This window comes from Mya arenaria, chromosome 6 (assembly GCF_026914265.1).
Source record: "Mya arenaria isolate MELC-2E11 chromosome 6, ASM2691426v1".
Taxonomy (NCBI): domain Eukaryota; kingdom Metazoa; phylum Mollusca; class Bivalvia; order Myida; family Myidae; genus Mya; species Mya arenaria.
The window spans coordinates 35585172-35607381 of NC_069127.1; the positions used below are offsets into that span (position 1 = coordinate 35585172).

Below are 22210 nucleotides of genomic sequence, written 5' to 3' on the forward strand. Positions count from 1 at the left end.
TAAAAAGTTGATGAATCTGTTAGAATGCAGCTTTTAATTGGAATAAGTATAACTCAACATTCCTCACCTGTGTAAATCTATTGAGGAAGGATCTCGGAAGACCCTTGCGACCTCCACCCTGGTTAAGGGGGTTCTGGCAGGCGAAGAGACGTGTTCGTTCATGCTGGATGTGGAATGTTTTTCCAAGCTCAGGAACGTACACCTCTGCACGGTGATCAAGACAGGCATTCAGGCCTTCAAGAACTGACTGCGAGGCAAGGTTCAACTGGAAAATATGGTAAAAATGTAGACCCTCATAAATTTGAAAATTTACTGAAATTCAGGCTGGTTCTTTAAAGTGACTTTTAATAACAAAACAACCATTTTTAATTCAGAAAATTGGATTTTCCATAAGAGCCAATCATTCCATAACATTGAACAAACACACGTGACTTAGTCCTATGCAAGACTTAGTACAGTGGAAAATCACTAAACCTGACAAGGTCCGGAATGGGCAAAATTTCCGGTTTAGTGAGGATTCCGCTTTAGTGGGGATTTGATGTATAGGGTAAGTTTACTCAAAATATTAACTGAGTTAACCTTTATAGTCTTTTGTCCTCTAGGGACAGTTCAATTCTCCCGACATTTAAATGGAGGTTGAGACATGATTAAAGCACTTGCAAAAGTGATAAGCATAATTAAACATTTCTGCGTTTTTATAACCATCTTTTTTCCAAGTCTTGAAATAAAACAACTCGCGTAATTTAATGCTTGTTTGGTATGTTTGTGATTTAATTAACGCACCGCTCTAATTTGATTCAATCATAGAAGTCTTTAGATAAAACAACCCTCCAAAATGATCACTAAATATCTGTTTCTAGTTCTTTATTTTCTGCAACAAACAAATTAATGTTTCAATCAATTTTCTTTTCACAAGTTTGATTATCGTTTGATTATCGCGCGACAGTCAATCCACAGCGCAATCATCATTATCAAGTTAACACAACATCACAGGTGTTATATTTAACGACGCACCGGCTGTCAAAACAAAGTGACATGCAATTCGCGAATTCCTAATACACAAAATTATTTTGACATGTTTGAACAATTAAACGTCTGGTTTTGTGAGGTAAAATTACGTTGACAATTAACAAATGTACTCGATTTTTTGTCCGGAATTCCGGGTTCCGGTTTTGTAGAGATTTTTTTACATTGAAAGTAGAAGGGGAAAAACGGGACTCTGAAAAAAGTCCGGTACCCGTGGATTCCGGTTTTGTGGAGATCCGGTTAAGTGAGTTTCCACTGTACTTGTTTCAATAGCATGGCACACGGAAGCACTTGGGTTTTTTTAATTTTTAGTTACCTCAGGTGCATAACTCAACAATACTTAAACCCAGAGTTATGGGCCTTACTATACCTGTGCACAATATCCCTGGCAACATGTGTACTTACAGATTCATTTGAAAAGCTTGATTTTTTTTTCATGTTATGGCCAAGGTTAAAGTTTTGGACAGCAGATAAACTAAACATATGTTAACACAAATGAGTACCTCATCAAGGACAATCCAGCTGCCAGCCTTGAGTGCCTGCAGTAATGGACCATCTCTCCAAGCAAACACCCCGCCCTCTGCACCCTCAACGGGGAGGTCAGCACCAAACAAGTCTGTCACATCCTTCGGAAAATAAAGATACATTCAATAAAAAAATAGGAAGTTTCAAGTTGTTGCCTGCCTTCATATACCTTTAGCGATGATTTAGTGTCCAGACTTACTATTTCTGGAATTCATGACCTGTATTTCATAGCAGTGTGTCCTTATTGCACAGATAAGATTTAATTATTCTAATAATGGTCCATTATTGACCTTACTCACCCTTAAATCAATCAAGGTAGTCTAATTTTCAAACCTTTTTATCTAGAATATACTTCATGAATCACACAATTACTGTTCAAAAACAAAAGCAACACTTACCGTCTGCTCTGAGAGGTTAATCCTGACTAAGTCCCTCCCTGAAGCCCTTGCTATTGCTGTAACTAGACTGGTTTTTCCCACCCCTGGGCTTCCCTCTAGCAGGAGAGGGCGGGGCAGTTGAAGACCCCGTAACACACGTTGGGCGTTCCTGCAGGTGCCTGGGGCCTCAAGGGCATACATGGCACCATGAGCTGGCCGCTTGTCTCCTGGAAATGCATTTATTTGCATTGATTTAAGAAACTTCAAGCAATCATGAAACTTCAATTTAAAATCAATACAAACACATGTATAAGAAACATAAATTTTGAGTGATTATTAACTACTTACTAAATAATGCATTTATGGAAAATATCAATTACTGATAACAAGATTGTAACTGTGTATTTAATGGCAGAAAAAGCATAAATATCAAATGACAGGTGGGTCCTAAAAGATTTACAGTTATCCTCTATCATCTCGTAAGGTAGAAATACTGTGTTATCTGCACTTTTCTATCAAATTAAACGCGGCATGCTTCATAAGAACCTTTGTTTTCGATATTAATTCATCTTTTTTGGTAAATTAAATCAACTTTATTAATAGTGGTACATTTAAATTGGGAGTAAGAGTGCATCTTTAAGAAAGCTCCTACAGCAAAATTGCTTAAAATGAGTAACAAAGTCAAAAAGTATTCCTTACACAGCCTTGCCTTTAAGTTTACCGAAAATAAAATTGTTTTAATCAATAAAGATCAACCTTAAAGGTAAAATTACCTTTCACAATGCTAAATGGTGGAATGCAGAAATCATTTTCTGTTTCCATGACAACCTGTTTCGTCACAAGACTGTAGTCAAGGAGACCAAGGTCAGAGAGTTCAAACTGTTGATGGGTCAGGGAGTTCACTTGTTTCAGCAGAAAGGCCAGACAACCTGACCTCTGTTTGCGTATGATATCATCTTTACCCTGGCTTGTTGTGCCTGCAAAATACATCAAATGTTGGTTGATTATAACATTCCTTTACATCACATTGTAAAAAGCTAACTTCGAAGATGCATGAAAACTGTGAAAACCAGGAAATGACATATTTGCTCAACCAGACAATATAAATGCACTTCAGAAATAATTTGCCAGAAATAGTGAAATGCAATACTTTTTTTGGCCAATAATTAAACTTTTTAAACAAAGAAGTTACTGGTTAACTTGGTATTTTGATATAACATACCTTAACTCTTACCATGTGATGGCAATAGAAATATCATTTAGAAATTATAGTGAAATAATTTATTTTTTGAATGTTTAAATTTTTGCCAAATCATGATTTTCTTCTATTTCACGCTGTTACGATCTTTAGCAAAGAGCAAAATGCAGAAAAATACCACTGCACAAGTAAAAGATTTTATTGTTACTGCCATCACATGGTAAGTGTTATGGTACTAATATGTCCAAACTTGATAAACTAGAAATGTGTCCATAGGACACGGATGCCCCCACTTCGATTTTTTGTCACAGAAAATAAGCCATAATGATTATTCAGGATAATCTGCACATATAGGATAAGTTGAGTTGAGTTGGGTTTACTCCTAAATGATTAAAGCGATTTCCATGGCTATCGAACTTGATCAAGGTATTATGGTCACAAACATGTGTTAAAAGTTTGGTGAGGATTGGACAAACAGTTTTCAAGAATTAGATCGGAAACAATCTTCGGGACATATTTTTCAAGTTTTTTTTTGCAAATAAAGGGCCGTAACTCCTAAATGACAAAAGCGATTTCCATGGCTATCGAACTTGATCAAGATATTATGGTCACAATCATGTATGTAAAGTTTGGTGAGGATTGGACACATACTTTTCAAGAATTAGATTGGAAACATATATTTTTGAAGTATTTTTGGCAAAAAAGGGCCGTAACACCTAAATGACTAAAGCGATTTCCATGACTATCGAACTTGATCAAGATATTATGGTCACAAAAATGTGTTTAAAGTTTGGTGAGGATTGGACAAACAGTTTTCAAGAATTAGATCGGAAACAATCTTCGGGACGTATTTTTCAAGTCTTTTTTTGCAAATAAAGGGCCGTAACTCCTAAATGACAAAAGCGATTTCCATGGCTAAGGAACTTGATCAAGATATTATGGTCACAAACATGTGTTTAAAGTTTGGTGAGGATTGGACAAACGGTTTTCAAGAATTAGATCGGAAACAATCTTCGGGACGTACGTACGTACAGACAGACAGACGTACGTACGGACAAGGGCAACCCTATATGCCGCCACTTTGTGGGGGCATAAAAATTGACTAGGAGAACTTGAAATGTGAGTAAAGATGGGTCTTGAATGTGCCTGGTGTAATGCACAGAAGCAAGGGAGATAATTTTCCAGGGTTAGACCAGTATTGAGTGCTCCAAGTTTCCTGGTATAGTCCTCAGTGTCAGGTGATTAAGCTGCTGGTACCATTATTATAATCAGCTTATGTACAACCTGGCCAGGGATTGATACTAAGCCCTCTGCCCCACCACTAGACTATCAGGGCTTGTTTTCGTATATCCATTTCAGCTTACTTTTGAAAGACCATTACAAATGCTATAATATAAACCTTTTCTCAAAAATTGAAAATAAAATTCTCAATTTGTTCAAAAAAAAAGAAAAAGAAGAATTTTTTTTTATTTAATAATAATATTTTAGTCCCAAAAAATCCCAATTTTAGTCAAAAAAACACATTTTACCTGCAATACAAGGCCACTGAGACTACTTCCAACATGGAAAGAAAAAAATGTGTTGTGTTTTAGTACAGTAAGCATACACAAACTATATCCTACCTGCCCCTAGTCCATCTAGGAACACCAGACAGGCCCCGTGAATATAAGCCACAGCCGGTTCTAACTGGTTTGGTGTCTCCTGGTCTGTTTCCATGGCAGTGTCCACCTTCCGGGCACAGGTGTTGATGAAATGGACCCAGGTCAAGATGTCTCGGATACTCACTGTACATCTGTTCATAAAAATAAATATTTTAATATTAAACTTTCAAACTATTACTTCAACAATCAACTCACTTTTTCCCTATCTCAATTAAACCAACTCTGACACCTATTCCTTATCTCAATATCTCAATAAAAACCAATCTCACGATTTCCCTATTTCCTTATCTCAATATCTCAAGTTAACCATACTCAACTTTTCCCTATCTCAATTGCACCATGCTCAACTTTTCCCTATCTCAAGTAAACCATACTCAACTTTTCCCTGTCTCAATTAAACCAAACACCTTTTCCCTATCGGAATAAAAACACACTCACCTTTTCTCTATCTCAATTTCACCAAACTCAACTTTTCTGTATCTCTATTTCACCAAACTTACTTTTTTCTTATCTCAATTAAATCAAACTCACCTTTTCCCTATCTCGTTATTCCTGAACCACTCCACAAAGTCCATGATGGCTCGACCGATGCCGCTGGTTCCATCTTCCTGGTTACACAAGTGGATGCCAGAGTGAAGGTTGTGCTCGATTATGTTGATCAAGTCCTGTCGAGAGTCTGATGGAGGACACCAGATCTCGGTAAACCGGTTTCTCAAGGCTGGCGATAGCTACAAAATTTTGATAAGTTACAGTAAGTTCGTGCAAAGTTCCTGTACTATTACAAAGCTGTCTGAAGGAGGGGAAAATATTAGAGGGAGATACCTTGATCATTTCATTCCAGCATGAGTTAAATGATAACATTTGATCATTTTCACACTGGCTTGAAATATATTTTCACTCTGCCTTGAAATTTAAGTTATTTTGATTGCCTCATGTTTTTGTTTCTAAAATATAGTCACAATAGCAATGATTTAAACAGGGATTTAGAAAAATCTTGAATGCAAATTGCACAATATTCACCCAATAAAACACCATTCACATGAATAGACCAATACCTCTTTCTTCCCAAAGTCTCCACCAGGGTTCATTGTAGCAAACACATGGAATCCTCCCCTAGCAACCACCTGTTCCACCTCATTGGTTCCTCCATCTCCGCCCCCTTTCTCAGCCAATAGGATTGTCCGCTCAGGTTCAAGGACACTGTTTAACCTTTCAAGGACACTGTCATCAGCCAATGAGATTTCATCTATGAGAAACATGGCTCCCTCTTTCATTGCTTGTACAAGTGGGCCATCTACCCATTCAAATAGCTTGTCTTTCTTACTTTCCTGGAATTAAAAATCACATTTAAATGACAAGGTACATTCAATAAGTCAATTAAAGTTCATTACGATTCAGATATTGGAAATATTAAACAGGATTTTTCTTATATGATAATTAACATGTATGCAAACACTGTGTGCATGATTCACATACTTTAGATGTTCTGTAAGAAAATGGTTTGCGATATATTCAACGTAAGCTGAATTTTGAAACAAAAGAAAGTTTACGTACATCTTGGTGATCTCTAATTGGCCTTAATCCTCCCATGAAGTCAGCACTATCTGTATGAAGGTGGCAATTCACACCATGTAGAGCAGACTTATTGAGTGCTGCATACAGCTGACACATGGTCGTTTTCCCACAACCTGTCTCCCCCACCAGTAGGATTGGTTCATTGTACTTTATAGCTTGACCAATCAGAACGGCCAATCTTCTCATGCTGTAGGTCCAAACGATGTGATGAAAGCCAGTAGCTGATTGGCTAAGGACTTGTTCCAGAGTGGATTTGGAGGTGAGTGAAGTGGACTGGTCCATTGTGAACAATGTACTGGCATCCAGACGACATTTAAAATGTTTCTGTATCACTTCCTGTATGACTTCAGTCTCCTCTGCCTTCCTCACCCTGCCGGCAAGCAACATGTAACCTGCACAAGACAGATAAGGGTGTATCTATATAATTACTTAGTAGGGTACAATGTCGTATCTAAAACCTTAATTAGACTCCTAAGAAGTTGTTTTTTTTCAAATAAATGCCCATACAATTATCAAACTCAAAATGAAACACTCACTAAATCAAATGTGTTTCTTTTGAACCACAAACATATACAAGTATTGTCAAAATTATGATGAAATCTTTGATTAAAATAACTTCCCTTGCAACTTATTTCATTTAGGCTAATGGCAAGTAATGTTTTCAGATCAGATTGGCCAACATGGCCATATTTTAAGAGATTATTATTAGCCTGAATGATCAAACTCACCTTGATCAGCCAAGTGTTTATCCCAATTGTAAAACTTCTTTTTATCCATCTCCGGGCACTTGTATCTCTCCGCCCATCTGAACAAATCCCTCAAGGTCATGAAGCCCATCTTCCCAGCAAACACGCCTGAGCCCCGTCTGCGAGTCTGAAGCTCGCCCATAACTGCGACAAGACGTCGAGCGTATGAAAGAGGGATGTCACAGCGTTCATGAAGGATTGTCTCCAGCTCCTTGCTAGGAATCTCATCAAAGTGAAGCTCCACAAATCTGTTTCTAAATGCCCTGGACAACATCTGAAGAAATATGATTTAAACTTTACAATCCTGTTCAACAATTCACATATTGAACTTTACAGCAGCAGAAACTACTTTGCAGTAGGCTTTTACATTACATGGTTTTGGCATAACATTAAGTTTTTAGAACTTGCCATTTAGAACATTACATTAGGGGGTTAGGACATTACATTCAGTGGTAAGTGCAAGCATTTAAAAGTAGGGGTTACCAATTTAGAATTAAGAAATCTACATTTGGAAAAATTAAGGCTTCACAAGAAATGGAAAGAGTATCACTTTAACTGACCAGTGCTTCACATTACGTTATTTAAAGAATTTATATGAATAGGTTAGGAGCTCAATTTATGCCCGTAATGGGATTCACATGAGTTAACATATCAAGAACCAACAACGATATCTTCACATCCTACCTTCCTGCCTCCATAGTGACCGGGCGGGTTCTGGGTGGCAAACAGCATGAACCCTGGCTGAGCCCGCACCATCTCCTGGGTTTCAGCAATGAACAGCTCTCTGTTGTCATCTAACAGCTGAAAATCAAACACTGTGTCAGTTAAAACTATTTATTCATTGGATAAATTCTTAAATGCTTGAAAATGTTTGACATCTACTGTTATGTACTCTGAAACAGGAATCAACATTGACCTTGACCCTTAATTGCAGCAATGTCACAGCTAGCCTTTAAACTATGAGCAAGAATTAAATATTACAGAATGCATGTTAAAAGGCATAAACATAGTTCAAGTTCAAAGTAAGAGCATACCCTATTCAGGGCCTCGAGAACATCAGTTGGTGCAAGATTCAGCTCATCGAGGATTATCCAGTGGCCCTTCTTCATGGCCTCCACAAGCACACCTACAAAAAATGTTGATAAGCAATTGTTTGGAATTTCCTTGTGTATGCATTTATAATTGATATATATTTCATGAGAATAAATTGCAGAAAGATACATTTTCAAACTCATCATTAAATCTTATGAGTGACTCATAAAAAAATCTCAATTCTGAAGAATTTACTGTATAGTATTGTAAACATTGCTCTTTATCATAATTGGAATCACCAATATTTTATTTTTTTCCTTATATTTCAGTTTTAATGGTAAATGCTTATGATTTATGTGCTAATACCTAAAATAAATACTGCTTAAACCAAAACCTATATCTTGTCTGATGAAAAGCAAATTACCAAGGACTTATTCATAAACTTTACAAACTTGTCTCATCAATTGCATAGCCATTTTACTCGCATGAAAATTAAGATTTTTCATATTTCTCAGATAGATTAATGTTATAATATGGGCTTTTTTCATGTAAAGTGGTTCAAATATCTTGAATAAACTAAGCCAGTGATTTTTTTGGAATAATTTTTTCTGCCTGCGCCTTGCAAATTTGGAAAAAAGTCAACTGAGAAAAATACAATTTCAGGCCAAACAGCTTATATAATACCAAATATACATGTTTTAACTATTATATGCATACATTTTGCTGTGAAAGAGAAAGTCTTGTCAAGATTTTGTTTCTATTTCAAGAAATTCATTTGATTTTTATTCATGAATGTTATCTGCATTGATCAAATTGGGAAAAAATTATAAAATTTTGGGTAAAATAGACAGTTTTACACATTTGGACACAGCCTATAGAAGGCAGTAAATTGCACCAAAAAATCAATGTAAGCAAACATCATAAAAGCCATTTCTCAGTTCTACCTTCCTTAAACGCCAGCTTTCCATTCTCATCAGCTGCGTACGAGCCGACATATTCTTGTAGGTCAGTGTGTTCATGGTTGTTAACGCGGACACACATGTTCCCGCTAGACTGTGCCAGCCAGTTGATCAGACTGGTTTTCCCCACTGACGTTTCCCCCTGTAGTAACACTGGGTGCTGCCTGGAAATATGACTCAGATAAATGATCCCACTTTGCAATGTGCATGTCATAAACTATTACTTTGCAAATCTCAAACCATCAAGAAATACAAACTATTTGTACTCATTAAATGGAATGCAAAATTAACGTCATGTTGAATTTGTGTGCCAGCTCTGTGCAGATTGAGGTTTGATTTGAACGGGTTCAAATTTAAAAACAGTGAAAAATATCAAACTGATATTTACACTGTTGCAAACAGTTAATTATTAATTTTCTTTCACTGATAAGTACTTATAAACCGCTAGAAAGCAAATATTCCAAACATCCTACCCAGCAGACACCACTCTAGCCAAATCCTTCAGGTTAGCCCTCACTGATGGGGTCAGTATGTAATTCTGTGGCGTGGCTGGCTCCAGACCCCCAGCCTTTATCCAGTACCCCTCAAAGTTGAGTGCCTGTCCACCTGGTGGGGCTGGAAGGGGCTGTTTAAGGATTCCTTTTACGTTGGATCTGCCAATGATGTTTTGGCACACTAGTTGTTGTACCACTGGGTGTGAGGAGCGATCAAGCTGAGTGAGGAAACTGAGACAGAAACCCTGAAATACACATACTTACAGGTGGAAAAACACATACTTACAGGTGGAAATACACACACTTACAGGTTTAAAAACACATACTTACAGGTGGAAATACACATACTTACAGGTGGAAATACACACACTTACAGGTTTAAAAACACATACTTACAGGTGGAAATACACATACTTACAGGTGGAAAAACACATACTGCCAGGTGGAAATACACACACTTACAAGTAAAAATACACACAGTTACAGATGAAAAAACACACAATAACAGGATTGTAAAACATTAAGTTACAGGTGAGTGGTTAGTTTAGGAAATGTACTCTTTAATAGACCATTTCTTTAAGTAAAGCTTTTATAAAACATTTATTCTGTATGTGTAATAATCAATTCAATCAAATAATACAGTATTTAAAGACTCAAATAAAATGCAACTTATTTCAGACTACACTAACAATCCTAGTTGCATAAACTCTACACAAATAGTCATGGTTCAGGGGGCTATACCTACATGTACATTAGGGAAGCACAGCCTTATGACAACCATTTCCATAGCCTTAGCATAGAAAAAAACAATAAATGATCATCATACCTCATATAATGAGCGAGGCACTGATCCACAGCTGTTCAGGGCAGCAAACCTCAGTGCCCGACAGAGCGTCCGTAGACTGTAGTGGGGTGGATGACCAGTCCCGTCAGTCAATTTCTTCGTAGCCTCGGACCGCAGGGTCAGGTAGAACTTAACCACACCGTCCAACTGACCGGCGGTTAGTGAAAGGCCCTGTAGGTAGTCCCGAACCAGGATCTTTAGATCAGAGCTGTCTTCTAGCTCATCCACAAACAACTCGGTAAACCTTAAAAGCAGAATCTGATGTTAGTATTATAAGAAGATGGATTTGATCTAGTAGTAGAGATGATCTTCCTTCACTCTTGTGACTCGATCCCTTTCAAGGTCGCCTTATGTATAATTCTCATATTGAACACCACTACTGGTTTATACTTATGTATAATTCTCATATTAAACACCACTGCAGGTTTATACTTATGTATAATTCTCATATTAAACACCACTGCTGGTTTATACTTATGTATAATTCTCATATTGAACACCACTGCAGGTTTATACTTATGTATAATTCTCATATTGAACACCACTGCTGGTTTATACTTATGTATAATTCTCATATTGAACACCACTACTGGTTTTAACTTATGTATAATTCTCATATTGAACACCACTGCAGGTTTATACTTATGTATAATTCTCATATTGAACACCACTGCTGGTTTATACTTATGTATAATTCTCATATTGAACACCACTGCAGGTTTATACTTATGTATAATTCTCATATTAAACACCACTGCTGGTTTAAACTTATGTATAATTCTCATATTAAACACCACTGCAGGTTTAAACTTATGTATAATTCTCATATTAAACACCACTGCTGGTTTATACTTATGTATAATTCTCATATTAAACACCACTGCTGGTTTAAACTTATGTATAATTCTCATATTAAACACCACTGCTGGTTTATACTTATGTATAATTCTCATATTAAACACCACTGCTGGTTTATACTTATGTATAATTCTCATATTGAACACCACTGCTGGTTTATACTTATGTATAATTCTCATATTGAACACCACTGCTGGTTTATACTTATGTATAATTTTCATATTAAACACCACTGCTGGTTTATACTTATGTATAATTCTCATATTAAACACCACTGCTGGTTTATACTTATGTATAATTCTCATATTAAACACCACTGCTGGTTTATACTTATGTATAATTCTCATATTAAACACCACTGCTGGTTTATACTTATGTATAATTCTCATATTAAACACCACTGCAGGTTTATACTTGTATATAATTCTCATATTAAACACCACTGCAGGTTTATACTTGTGTATAATTCTCATATTAAACACCACTACTGGTTTATACTTATGTATAATTCTCATATTGAACACCACTACTGGTTTATACTTATGTATAATTCTCATATTGAACACCACTGCTGGTTTATACTTGTATATAATTCTCATATTAAACACCACTGCTGGTTTATACTTATGTATAATTCTCATATTGAACACCACTACTGGTTTATACTTATGTATAATTCTCATATTGAACACCACTGCTGGTTTATACTTGTATATAATTCTCATATTGAACACCACTGCTGGTTTATACTTATGTATAATTCTCATATTGAACACCACTACTGGTTTATACTTATGTATAATTCTCATATTGAACACCACTACTGGTTTATACTTATGTATAATTCTCATATTAAACACCACTGCAGGTTTATACTTGTATATAATTCTCATATTAAACACCACTGCAGGTTTATACTTATGTATAATTCTCATATTAAACACCACTGCTGGTTTATACTTATGTATAATTCTCATATTAAACACCACTGCTGGTTTATACTTATGTATAATTCTCATATTGAACACCACTGCTGGTTTATACTTATGTATAATTCTCATATTAAACACCACTGCTGGTTTATACTTATGTATAATTCTCATATTAAACACCACTGCTGGTTTATACTTATGTATAATTCTCATATTGAACACCACTGCTGGTTTATACTTATGTATAATTCTCATATTGAACACCACTGCTGGTTTAAACTTATGTATAATTCTCATATTAAACACCACTGCTGGTTTATACTTATGTATAATTCTCATATTAAACACCACTACTGGTTTATACTTATGTATAATTCTCATATTGAACACCACTGCTGGTTTATACTTATGTATAATTCTCATATTAAACACCACTACTGGTTTATACTTATGTATAATTCTCATATTGAACACCACTACTGGTTTATACTTATGTATAATTCTCATATTGAACACCACTGCTGGTTTAAACTTGTATATAATTCTCATATTAAACACCACTACTGGTTTATACTTATGTATAATTCTCATATTGAACACCACTGCAGGTTTATACTTGTATATAATTCTCATATTAAACACCACTGCTGGTTTATACTTATGTATAATTCTCATATTGAACACCACTGCTGGTTTATACTTATGTATAATTCTCATATTGAACACCACTACTGGTTTATACTTATGTATAATTCTCATATTAAACACCACTGCTGGTTTATACTTATGTATAATTCTCATATTAAACACCACTACTGGTTTATACTTATGTATAATTCTCATATTAAACACCACTGCTGGTTTATACTTATGTATAATTCTCATATTGAACACCACTGCTGGTTTAAACTTATGTATAATTCTCATATTAAACACCACTGCTGGTTTATACTTATGTATAATTCTCATATTAAACACCACTACTGGTTTATACTTATGTATAATTCTCATATTGAACACCACTGCTGGTTTATACTTATGTATAATTCTCATATTGAACACCACTGCTGGTTTATACTTATGTATAATTCTCATATTGAACACCACTGCTGGTTTATACTTATGTATAATTCTCATATTGAACACCACTGCTGGTTTATACTTATGTATAATTCTCATATTAAACACCACTACTGGTTTATACTTATGTATAATTCTCATATTGAACACCACTGCTGGTTTATACTTATGTATAATTCTCATATTGAACACCACTGCTGGTTTATACTTATGTATAATTCTCATATTAAACACCACTGCTGGTTTATACTTATGTATAATTCTCATATTGAACACCACTGCTGGTTTATACTTATGTATAATTCTCATATTGAACACCACTGCTGGTTTATACTTATGTATAATTCTCATATTAAACACCACTGCTGGTTTAAACTTATGTATAATTCTCATATTAAACACCACTACTGGTTTATACTTATGTATAATTCTCATATTGAACACCACTGCTGGTTTATACTTATGTATAATTCTCATATTGAACACCACTACTGGTTTATACTTATGTATAATTCTCATATTGAACACCACTGCTGGTTTATACTTATGTATAATTCTCATATTAAACACTAAGGTCTAATTGATAGCTAGAGTATGATTGTGCCTAAAGTACTCAAACTTGGTACGGATGTTGGTCATTATTATTTTTTATTTAGCTATCTTTCTAAACAATAAAAAAGCAAATGGTTACATAGGGTTGAGTGTTCAGAACTTTATCAAATTTATTAAGATCATTGATGTTAACTTTTAAAATGCTACTGCTCTGGAAGTCTAATGAATACACTTACGATCAGCTGGATTTCTAACAAAATTTGAATCAAATGTTTCAGCTGAACTTGTTTAGTTCTAGATAAATGAGCAAATCATGAAATATTTCATGTATCAAAGTTAACAACTATGTTGTAAAACAAGTTATTAACTTCAACAGATTTCTGAACAATCAGACCAATGTTTATAAAACAAACAGCCAACCTGTTTCGGATGCCAGGGGAGAGGTCCCTCTTGCCAACATCAGTGGCGGGGTTCATGCAGGCAAACAGGCGGAAGTCTGGATGGCGCTTCACCGGCTCAACATCACTACAATGAAGAGGAATTTGGTTGTCTATATCTATTTCACAGCAGAAACACACAAACATTGACAGAGGGAAGTATAATTCTTTTCATTCATTGCATTAGCAGTACATAATACACAATGAATTAAAATAACACTCGAACATTAATTCATTCCAACTGATGATTACTTGTTTTCATCAATCACATTCACTTTTTGAGTACCAGGCCCAAATATCACGAAAATACTTATTAATAAGTCAAATCTCAATCTCAGTCTCATTTTAACACATAACATCAAAAGTTATCAAAAATAACTTATGATTTTACACCTTTGAAAAGCCATGCTATCATATAATATGTACCGTAAATGACTGGCTATAAGACGATAGGGGTTATAAGACGCAGGCAAAAAAATCCGTGAAAAACTCGAGAAAAAAAGTTAAATCTATGTTTTAGGACGCATAGAAAAATGTTAAAATCATCGGCCAATATCGACCACCATGTTTGTTGACAGTGACGAAATTTTTGTTTTTCGTGAAAATGGCGATGGTTATTTCAAACCATACAATACTATATATAATACAAAGCAAATTATTCTTTCTGACGGTGTATCGTAAACGATAACCTGTCCAGAATGAAAAGTTTTTTAATGCAAAACCCTTATATTGTACGTGTTTCCTCTCAAAATGTCAACACCTACAGGTTAGTATAAAGAACGTGGCAAAGAGCGAAAAACAAGACCATTATCGCAACAGTTTTTACTATTGGTATGTTAAACTGCTTAAAGGCAGTGAGAGTTTTTCACACCTTATCATACCACTGACAAAAAATATTTCGACAGTGCACAGCTTTGTTTCTATAAATGCATGTTTAATTATTGTTATATACAAAATAATATTGAATAATTTTAATTGTACAATAATTTTTTTAAAGATATTAAACGTCTTACGATACACCGTATCCCGATCTTCAACTGCCGTTTTAACCCGTATAAACTCTTATCGATATAACGCCAGTGATATCCCTTTATACATAAATCTAAACAAACTTTGCGCCTGAAATCGACCTCAGAAAAAAAATGTCAAAAGCTTGTTACTGGTTGTAAGACGCAGGCATTTTTTTTTCATCGAAATCTGAGGGAAAAAAGTGCGTCTTATATCCAGTCATTTATGGTAGATTTATGCCTTTGGTCAAGATTCAAATGGAATAATATTCTACAGCCAAAACTGTATTTGAGCACATTTGCTTGTTTTTTTAACAATTACTCAAGTATATTTTTTGCTCTGGAAATTAGTTTCTTTGAAATATTGACAAAATCATTTTATCAACACATTCTATGAGAAAATAAGTTTTTAAAAATAATAAAAAAACATGCAAGATTTTTAATCATACTATGATTTTTATATGGTAAAATGAGTTGAGATTGAGATTTGAATTGGGGATTTTTGTGATATTGGGGCTAAATATCAAATCAAATATTTTCAAAAAGGAATGGACTCAAAAATTAAAACCAACTTTCTCTACTACAACATTATCCTTGACATTCTATACAGAAGCTGGCATCCACCACTCACCCGCGTTCCATGAGCAGGACGGAGCCCGTGTCGCTCTCGAGAAGCCCGCTGAGACACTCCAGGGTTTCCATGGCAGCCAGGTTGATCTCGTCCAGAAGAACCCAGTCACCTGACCTCATTGCTTTTACCAGACTCCCCTATGACAAAAATGTATGTATAAGCATCCTCATTGCTTCAAATTCACTTAGTATTTAACATATATAAAACTTAGTCTAAAGTTATCGAATACAGATGGCATTAGTAACCAATGAAAAATCAGTAAATGCCAAAATTGTACAATTCAACAGAAACAATTTTTTTTTTAAATGATTGCTAAACATGCTTTAAATGATGCAGTTTGAGGTTTAAAATCTTTACATTACTACAAAACTTCTCATAAAAGCATTAATGACCATTTTAAATACAATCAACTCAAACAAATTCATGATGCATTCTCACATAAAGAACAAAATGGACGCATGTAAAAATCTGTGTTAAACATGCATCGAATGATGCAGTTTGGGGTTTACAATCTGAATAACTAACAAGAGCTGTCACAGAGACAGCGTGCTCGACTATTCTGCCGCTTTTCAATGTAAGGATTGAAACGTTTAGGCGAAACATGCATGGATCACTGTTAGATTAGATTTCAATGCAATACATGGTGTGCTGAGATATTAACATAAATGTGGTTACATGCAAAATTTTAACGAGAATTTCTAAGTCTAATAATAAAGCGCCATTATTTGCAAAATACAGTTATCTAACTTGGTTATTCAATTAAGTTGGGTGGTTGAATACCATTGTATAAAGTCTCAATGCAATACATCAAATAGTTGCTGAGATATTATCCTATGTGTGCTGACATGCAAGACATTAACCAGAATTTCTAAGTCGCATAATAAAGGGGCAAAAATTATATATTATGAAAGATAGAGTTATCTTACTTGATTAAATAAGAAGGTTAAATAGATGGGAGCCTGTGTGTAAAGTTTCAATGCAATACATGATGTATTTGCTGAGGTATTGACTTAAAAGTTAAAAGTTACATGCAAAACCTTAACCAGAATTTCTATGTCGAATAAAAAAGGGGCCATTATTTTAATTTAATGCAAACTGGAGTTATCTTACTTGGTAATTTAAGTACATTGGATGGTTGAGTACCACTGTATAAAGTCTCAATGCAATCCATCCAGTAATTACTGAGATACTAACCTACATGTGCTTACATGCAAAACCTTAACCAGAATGTCTAAGTCAAATAATAAAGGCCCATAATTTGCATTATATTCAAAAAAGTGTTATCTGGGAATACATATCTAATGTTTCAATGCAATACATGATATATTTGCTGAGATATTGACTTAAATGTGGTAACATGCAAAACCTTAACCAGAATTTCTAAGTCGAATAATAAAGGGCAATTATTTTGCATTAAATGCAAACTAGAGTTACCTAACTTGGTTAATTAAGTAGGTTGGATGGTTGACTACCATTGTATAAAGTCTCAATGCAATACCTCAAGAAGTTGCTGAGATATTAACCTATGTGTGCTTACACGCAAAACCTTAACCAGAATTTCTAAGTCAAATAATAGAGGGCAATTATTTGCATTAAATGCAAAGTAGAGTTATCTAACTTGGTTAATTAAGTAGGTTGGATGGTTGAGTACCATCATGTATCAAGTCTCAATGCAATACCTCAAGTAGTTGCTGAGATATTATGTGTGCTTACATGCAAAACCTTAACCAGAATTTCTAAGTCGAATAATAAAGGCCTATTATTTGCATTATATTTAAATAATTGTTATCTAACTTCATTAATTTAGTATGTTAGATAGTTGGGAATACATATCCAAAGTTTCAATGCAATAACTGATGTATTTACTGAGATAATGACTTAAAGGTGCTTACATGCAAAACCTTAACCAAGGTGTGACGCCAACGCCGATGCCAGGGTGAGTAGTATAGCTCTCCTTATTCTTCGAATAGTCGAGCTAAAAATCTTTCCATAAAAGCATAATTGACCATTACAAATACAATCAACTGAAACCCTACCTCCATGAAGGTGAAAGCCAGAGCATTCTGTGTCTGTTGGACCTGCAGTTTGAGCTGACCCAGCCTTCTATGTATACCAGACCACTTGGGTAATGTCTGCCGGTCTAAAATACAGAAGAAATGTACATGTTCACTATACATCACTAAGTATTAGTGTTAAGAATCGGTTCCAGTTTGACTATCGATGATCGGTTCCACTCAAGTAACTGATTATCAATAATACAATTGGCTTTTGACAATACCTTAATTGTAGTTTTATTCTTGTACAATAACTTGTAATCCTTAACAATGCTTATGTTACGTGTATGTTTAAAGTTATTAAGTGTTGTTGTTGCTTTCAGCCATATTGTTAACAATAATATCTGAACACTTCCAAATGTATAAATGAACTCAAAAAGAATTGGTGGAAGTTAATCAAACACAAATAACAAGAGAAAAAAAGAATAACAACTTGCCGGTTGAATTGATGATCGATTATGACCAAATAAAATCGATTGTCGCCAATTTCAGGCCAAACCGATCAATTTTCAATGTAATCAATCATCAGAACATCCCTACTGAGTACTAGTGATTAAATGATTATCAAAAATAAACGGAGAACAATCGATTCCATCTGACGTAAACAATTATTGACTGCGATTCAATTAATAATAATCACTAAAAAAATTTTTTTTTCTTTAACTTAACTCTAAAGAATGACATAAGATGTTTTTTTTTTAGATTTACTTAACCAAAACACACCTCCAAAAAATAATAAGGATCTTTACATTTTCAAGGCTAGGGTGGTTCATAGTCCTGGTATGCCGATCTTGAATGTCATTATAATACAATATGAACGTTTAGATGAAATGTTTAGAACATTTCCTGAAAAAGATGTAAACGTAACCAAACCAAACTTTTTTTTGGCCTTAACAATTATGTTTATGTCCGATTTCAAACGGAGTACCTGAATTTGTTTCTTCAAATGTTTCAGATGTGGCATATAGTTGCATCCTTGATTCAGTGCTAATTTTAATAAAGGATGTCCTTGATAACTACTTGAAAGTTTATCAAATTTTATTGACTATGTGTAAACAGTTTGTAAATACACAAACATTTAGTATGGTGCGACACCAAATAAAATTATGCATAAATTTAATCAGACCGAATTACCATTTTTGAACTTGCTGAGAGCGGAGATGCTGGTATGATCCATCAGTGAGAACATGGCCTCCCATTTCCTTTTACCAAAACATTCCTGAAACAGGTTGGAACATTGAAAATTAATCAAAATAGTATGTGAAACTGCCATATATGTGCTATTAAACACTCAGGCTGCGTGTCTCTTTGAAAATCCTGTGTGATTAAAAAGAACCATTTTCCTCATTCAGCATCTATCAAAATATTCTAAATTGGGAACAAAAACATGAAATTATGATCAGTATCCACTGCATATGCATAGCTGTAAACATCCCATGCTGTGTAAATCATTAAAATGGTCCATAAGTAATTATTTATTACATCATATGATCAGTAAGATACTTAGCTTAGGAAAACAACTTAAGGTAGGAAAAACTTCAGATGATTTATGAATACCGTCACTGGCAGAAATACTCATTTGAAACAAAAAAGAAACTCATAGGAAAAGTGCAATGCCTAAACCGAGAATCACACAAACCCTAGCATAATGCTCACCAACTGACCTAAAATAAAAACCTGTATTTTACTTAAGCACAAAAAATTATTTCCCTTGTTTCGCTCACCTGCAAATGGCCGAGAAATTTGGCATTCTGTTTTCTAGAGAAAGTTTTACAGAAGAGCAGCTCAAAATCTTCGTAGAAAGGCTTGATAATGTGTCTCACATCTACTGGCTTGAACCTGTAAAGATAGCGTCAATTCTTAAGCATTGTTTTGTAAAATTAATTGAGTACAATTTTTGGAGTCAAACTAACAATCATTTAAATATAAACATATATATCAAAGAAATGTCAAAACAAGCATTAAAATTGATTTAAAAAGCAGTAGAACTGAAAATCCATATAGCTTATAAATTTAACAAAATACTTAAAATCCTTATGATGAATAAGTTGTCAGGTCACTCTTACCTTGACCTTTGACCTACTAACTCCCAAATCAATGGTGGTCCTATACTGCCCATGACCAATGTGCATACCAAGTTTCAAGACTCTATAACACGTTATTCAAGTTTTTGAATTGAAAGGAAAATGTGACGCAATGGATAATACCAGCCAAAGTCATCTCTATGTGTCTGCCATGCTACGCAGGCATTACAATGATGTGTAAGCCAGGTGACAATTTAGTTCTTACCCTCCAAGAAGGTCTGCACTATCACTCTGCTGGTTCATGTTGATCACATGTAACTTATGGCCTGTAAATACAATATTAAAATCGATACAATATACTCATAAACCATCTTAAGTGATTTCCTATCTTAAGTCATTTTTCTTAAGTTAAGTAACTCGCTTATCTTATGATATAATCGCTTCATAATATCTGAAATAATTTTTTTCAATGATTTGATTCAAATTGACTATGAAAAAGTCAGCAAATTGACTTTAGATACCAATTACTCCAGACAGTAACAAATATAGACTCTATTCAAATAGTTGTTTGCATTTGTTTTCAATTATGGCATCATAGCGATTCAGGCTCTATAAATACTTATGCAAGCGAGCCTTGAGGAGTTTCTGATTCTCAAACTCTTAATCTGTGAACATTATGCACTCAGTAATACAAAATCTTAGAGAACCTACCTAGCTGTTGTGCAAGGTATTGTACGGAGGAAGTCTTTCCGGTTCCAGTTTCCCCAACCAGCAGGACTGGTTCTCGATTGTACATGCACATTGCCACTCGCTCCAGTAATATGCTTGATTGCCTTGTGAACGAGAATGTGCTCTTCTGCCTGTCAGGGAAAAAGGTCCTGGTGCTAAGCTGTGCTTTATTTACATGTTAGCGAAAGTCAAAAAAAGACAGACATTTTCGGTTATATTTGAGTTTGAAATGATAAGCTTTGGTTACATCAGAACATGAATGGATTTAAGCTAAACTTTAATTATGTCCATCAACCTTGCCAATAATTAAGTTTGATTTTTTAACTAAAATCGACTGAGATTAAGTTAACTTACATTTTCATGTATTTGTTAAGGGGTTTGGACATAAAATATCAAATAAGTTATAAGTAAGAGGCGCCATGAATAATATAATTAAGTGTATAATACCTGAGTAACTGGAGAGTGGGCTGAGGTTGTATTGGGAGAGTTACGCGCCCCACGGTAAAGCTGGTCGGAGTCACCGTAACATCGGGCTTGTACTTCTCACAAAAATACTCAACCTGCGGGAGAAATATGCATTTAACTTCTGCATTAATGCCATATATCCTCTGGCTGGGGTGGGGGGAATAGGGGAAGGGGGAATCCTCTGGAATATTATATTTTTGATAATTCTCCCGGTTTCTGTATTTTTATTTTTCCTTACAACATACATACTCATTACAGTAATTTTCAATTAAAAAGAATTAATGCCCATGCCAGAGCGATTAATGATGTTATCCCCTTAGTTAAGGGCAAAATGCTCTTTTTTTCTTGGCTAAATCCCCTGTAACACCTTCCGAAAATATGGCATGAATGAGATAATGTAGGGTATAAATAATGGTACAGAAGATGTACTATTTCATTTGGCATAAAGATTAAATTTATTAACTGCTTTAAATATATATGAACACTGCATGATGCATTTAGTGTTAAAATGAAATATATAAGCATATTCCCAAAATTGGAAATCTTCTCTATACATATACCATTACTAAGACCTTGTAAAATATGTTATTTGACATATCAAGGCTAGTATCAAGCTTGACCTTGGGTTTGGACACATTGAGTTTTGCCCCAATAGCCTCTGCGAGTGGAAAGCGCCTTGCAGGCCGGGAAATACACGCCACAAAACAGTCCATGGCCTCCTGGAGGGCGAGACTGCCCGACTCTGGGGACACAACATCAAAGTCTCGCCCCACCCTCCCACACCATGTCATCAGGTCCCTGCAGGGGAGAATAATACACTTTGGTTTACAAAGTCATACAATGAAATTTAGGTTTAAACTTCTATATTTTACAACAATTTTAATTTAGTTAAGAAGTATCAGTTAACAGACATGACAAGGGCATCCACAGAAAATAATTCAATACTCACCTATTCATCATCAAAAATAAAGGTCATGTACATTATTAATATGTGCAAACTTCTC

General features: G+C 34.8%; 1 protein-coding gene across 1 annotated transcript in view; it reads right to left on the reverse strand.

Moving 5' to 3' along the window:
- LOC128237544 (midasin-like) overlaps positions 1–22210 on the reverse strand; it is a 102404-nt gene that overhangs the window by 72699 nt on the left and 7495 nt on the right. Inside the window, exons 11-33 of the mRNA XM_052953135.1 lie at positions 21827–22004; positions 21189–21301; positions 20724–20872; positions 20278–20338; positions 19713–19827; positions 19123–19207; positions 17971–18074; positions 15935–16071; positions 14280–14384; positions 10420–10681; positions 9573–9838; positions 9085–9263; positions 8143–8234; positions 7793–7909; positions 7091–7382; positions 6342–6754; positions 5843–6115; positions 5319–5515; positions 4749–4918; positions 2702–2905; positions 1950–2155; positions 1530–1652; positions 68–265 (exon numbers count right to left, since the gene is read on the reverse strand). Coding sequence (XP_052809095.1) covers positions 68–265; positions 1530–1652; positions 1950–2155; positions 2702–2905; positions 4749–4918; positions 5319–5515; positions 5843–6115; positions 6342–6754; positions 7091–7382; positions 7793–7909; positions 8143–8234; positions 9085–9263; positions 9573–9838; positions 10420–10681; positions 14280–14384; positions 15935–16071; positions 17971–18074; positions 19123–19207; positions 19713–19827; positions 20278–20338; positions 20724–20872; positions 21189–21301; positions 21827–22004 — 4039 coding nt within the window. The remainder of the gene's footprint in view (positions 1–67; positions 266–1529; positions 1653–1949; positions 2156–2701; positions 2906–4748; positions 4919–5318; positions 5516–5842; positions 6116–6341; positions 6755–7090; positions 7383–7792; positions 7910–8142; positions 8235–9084; positions 9264–9572; positions 9839–10419; positions 10682–14279; positions 14385–15934; positions 16072–17970; positions 18075–19122; positions 19208–19712; positions 19828–20277; positions 20339–20723; positions 20873–21188; positions 21302–21826; positions 22005–22210) is intronic.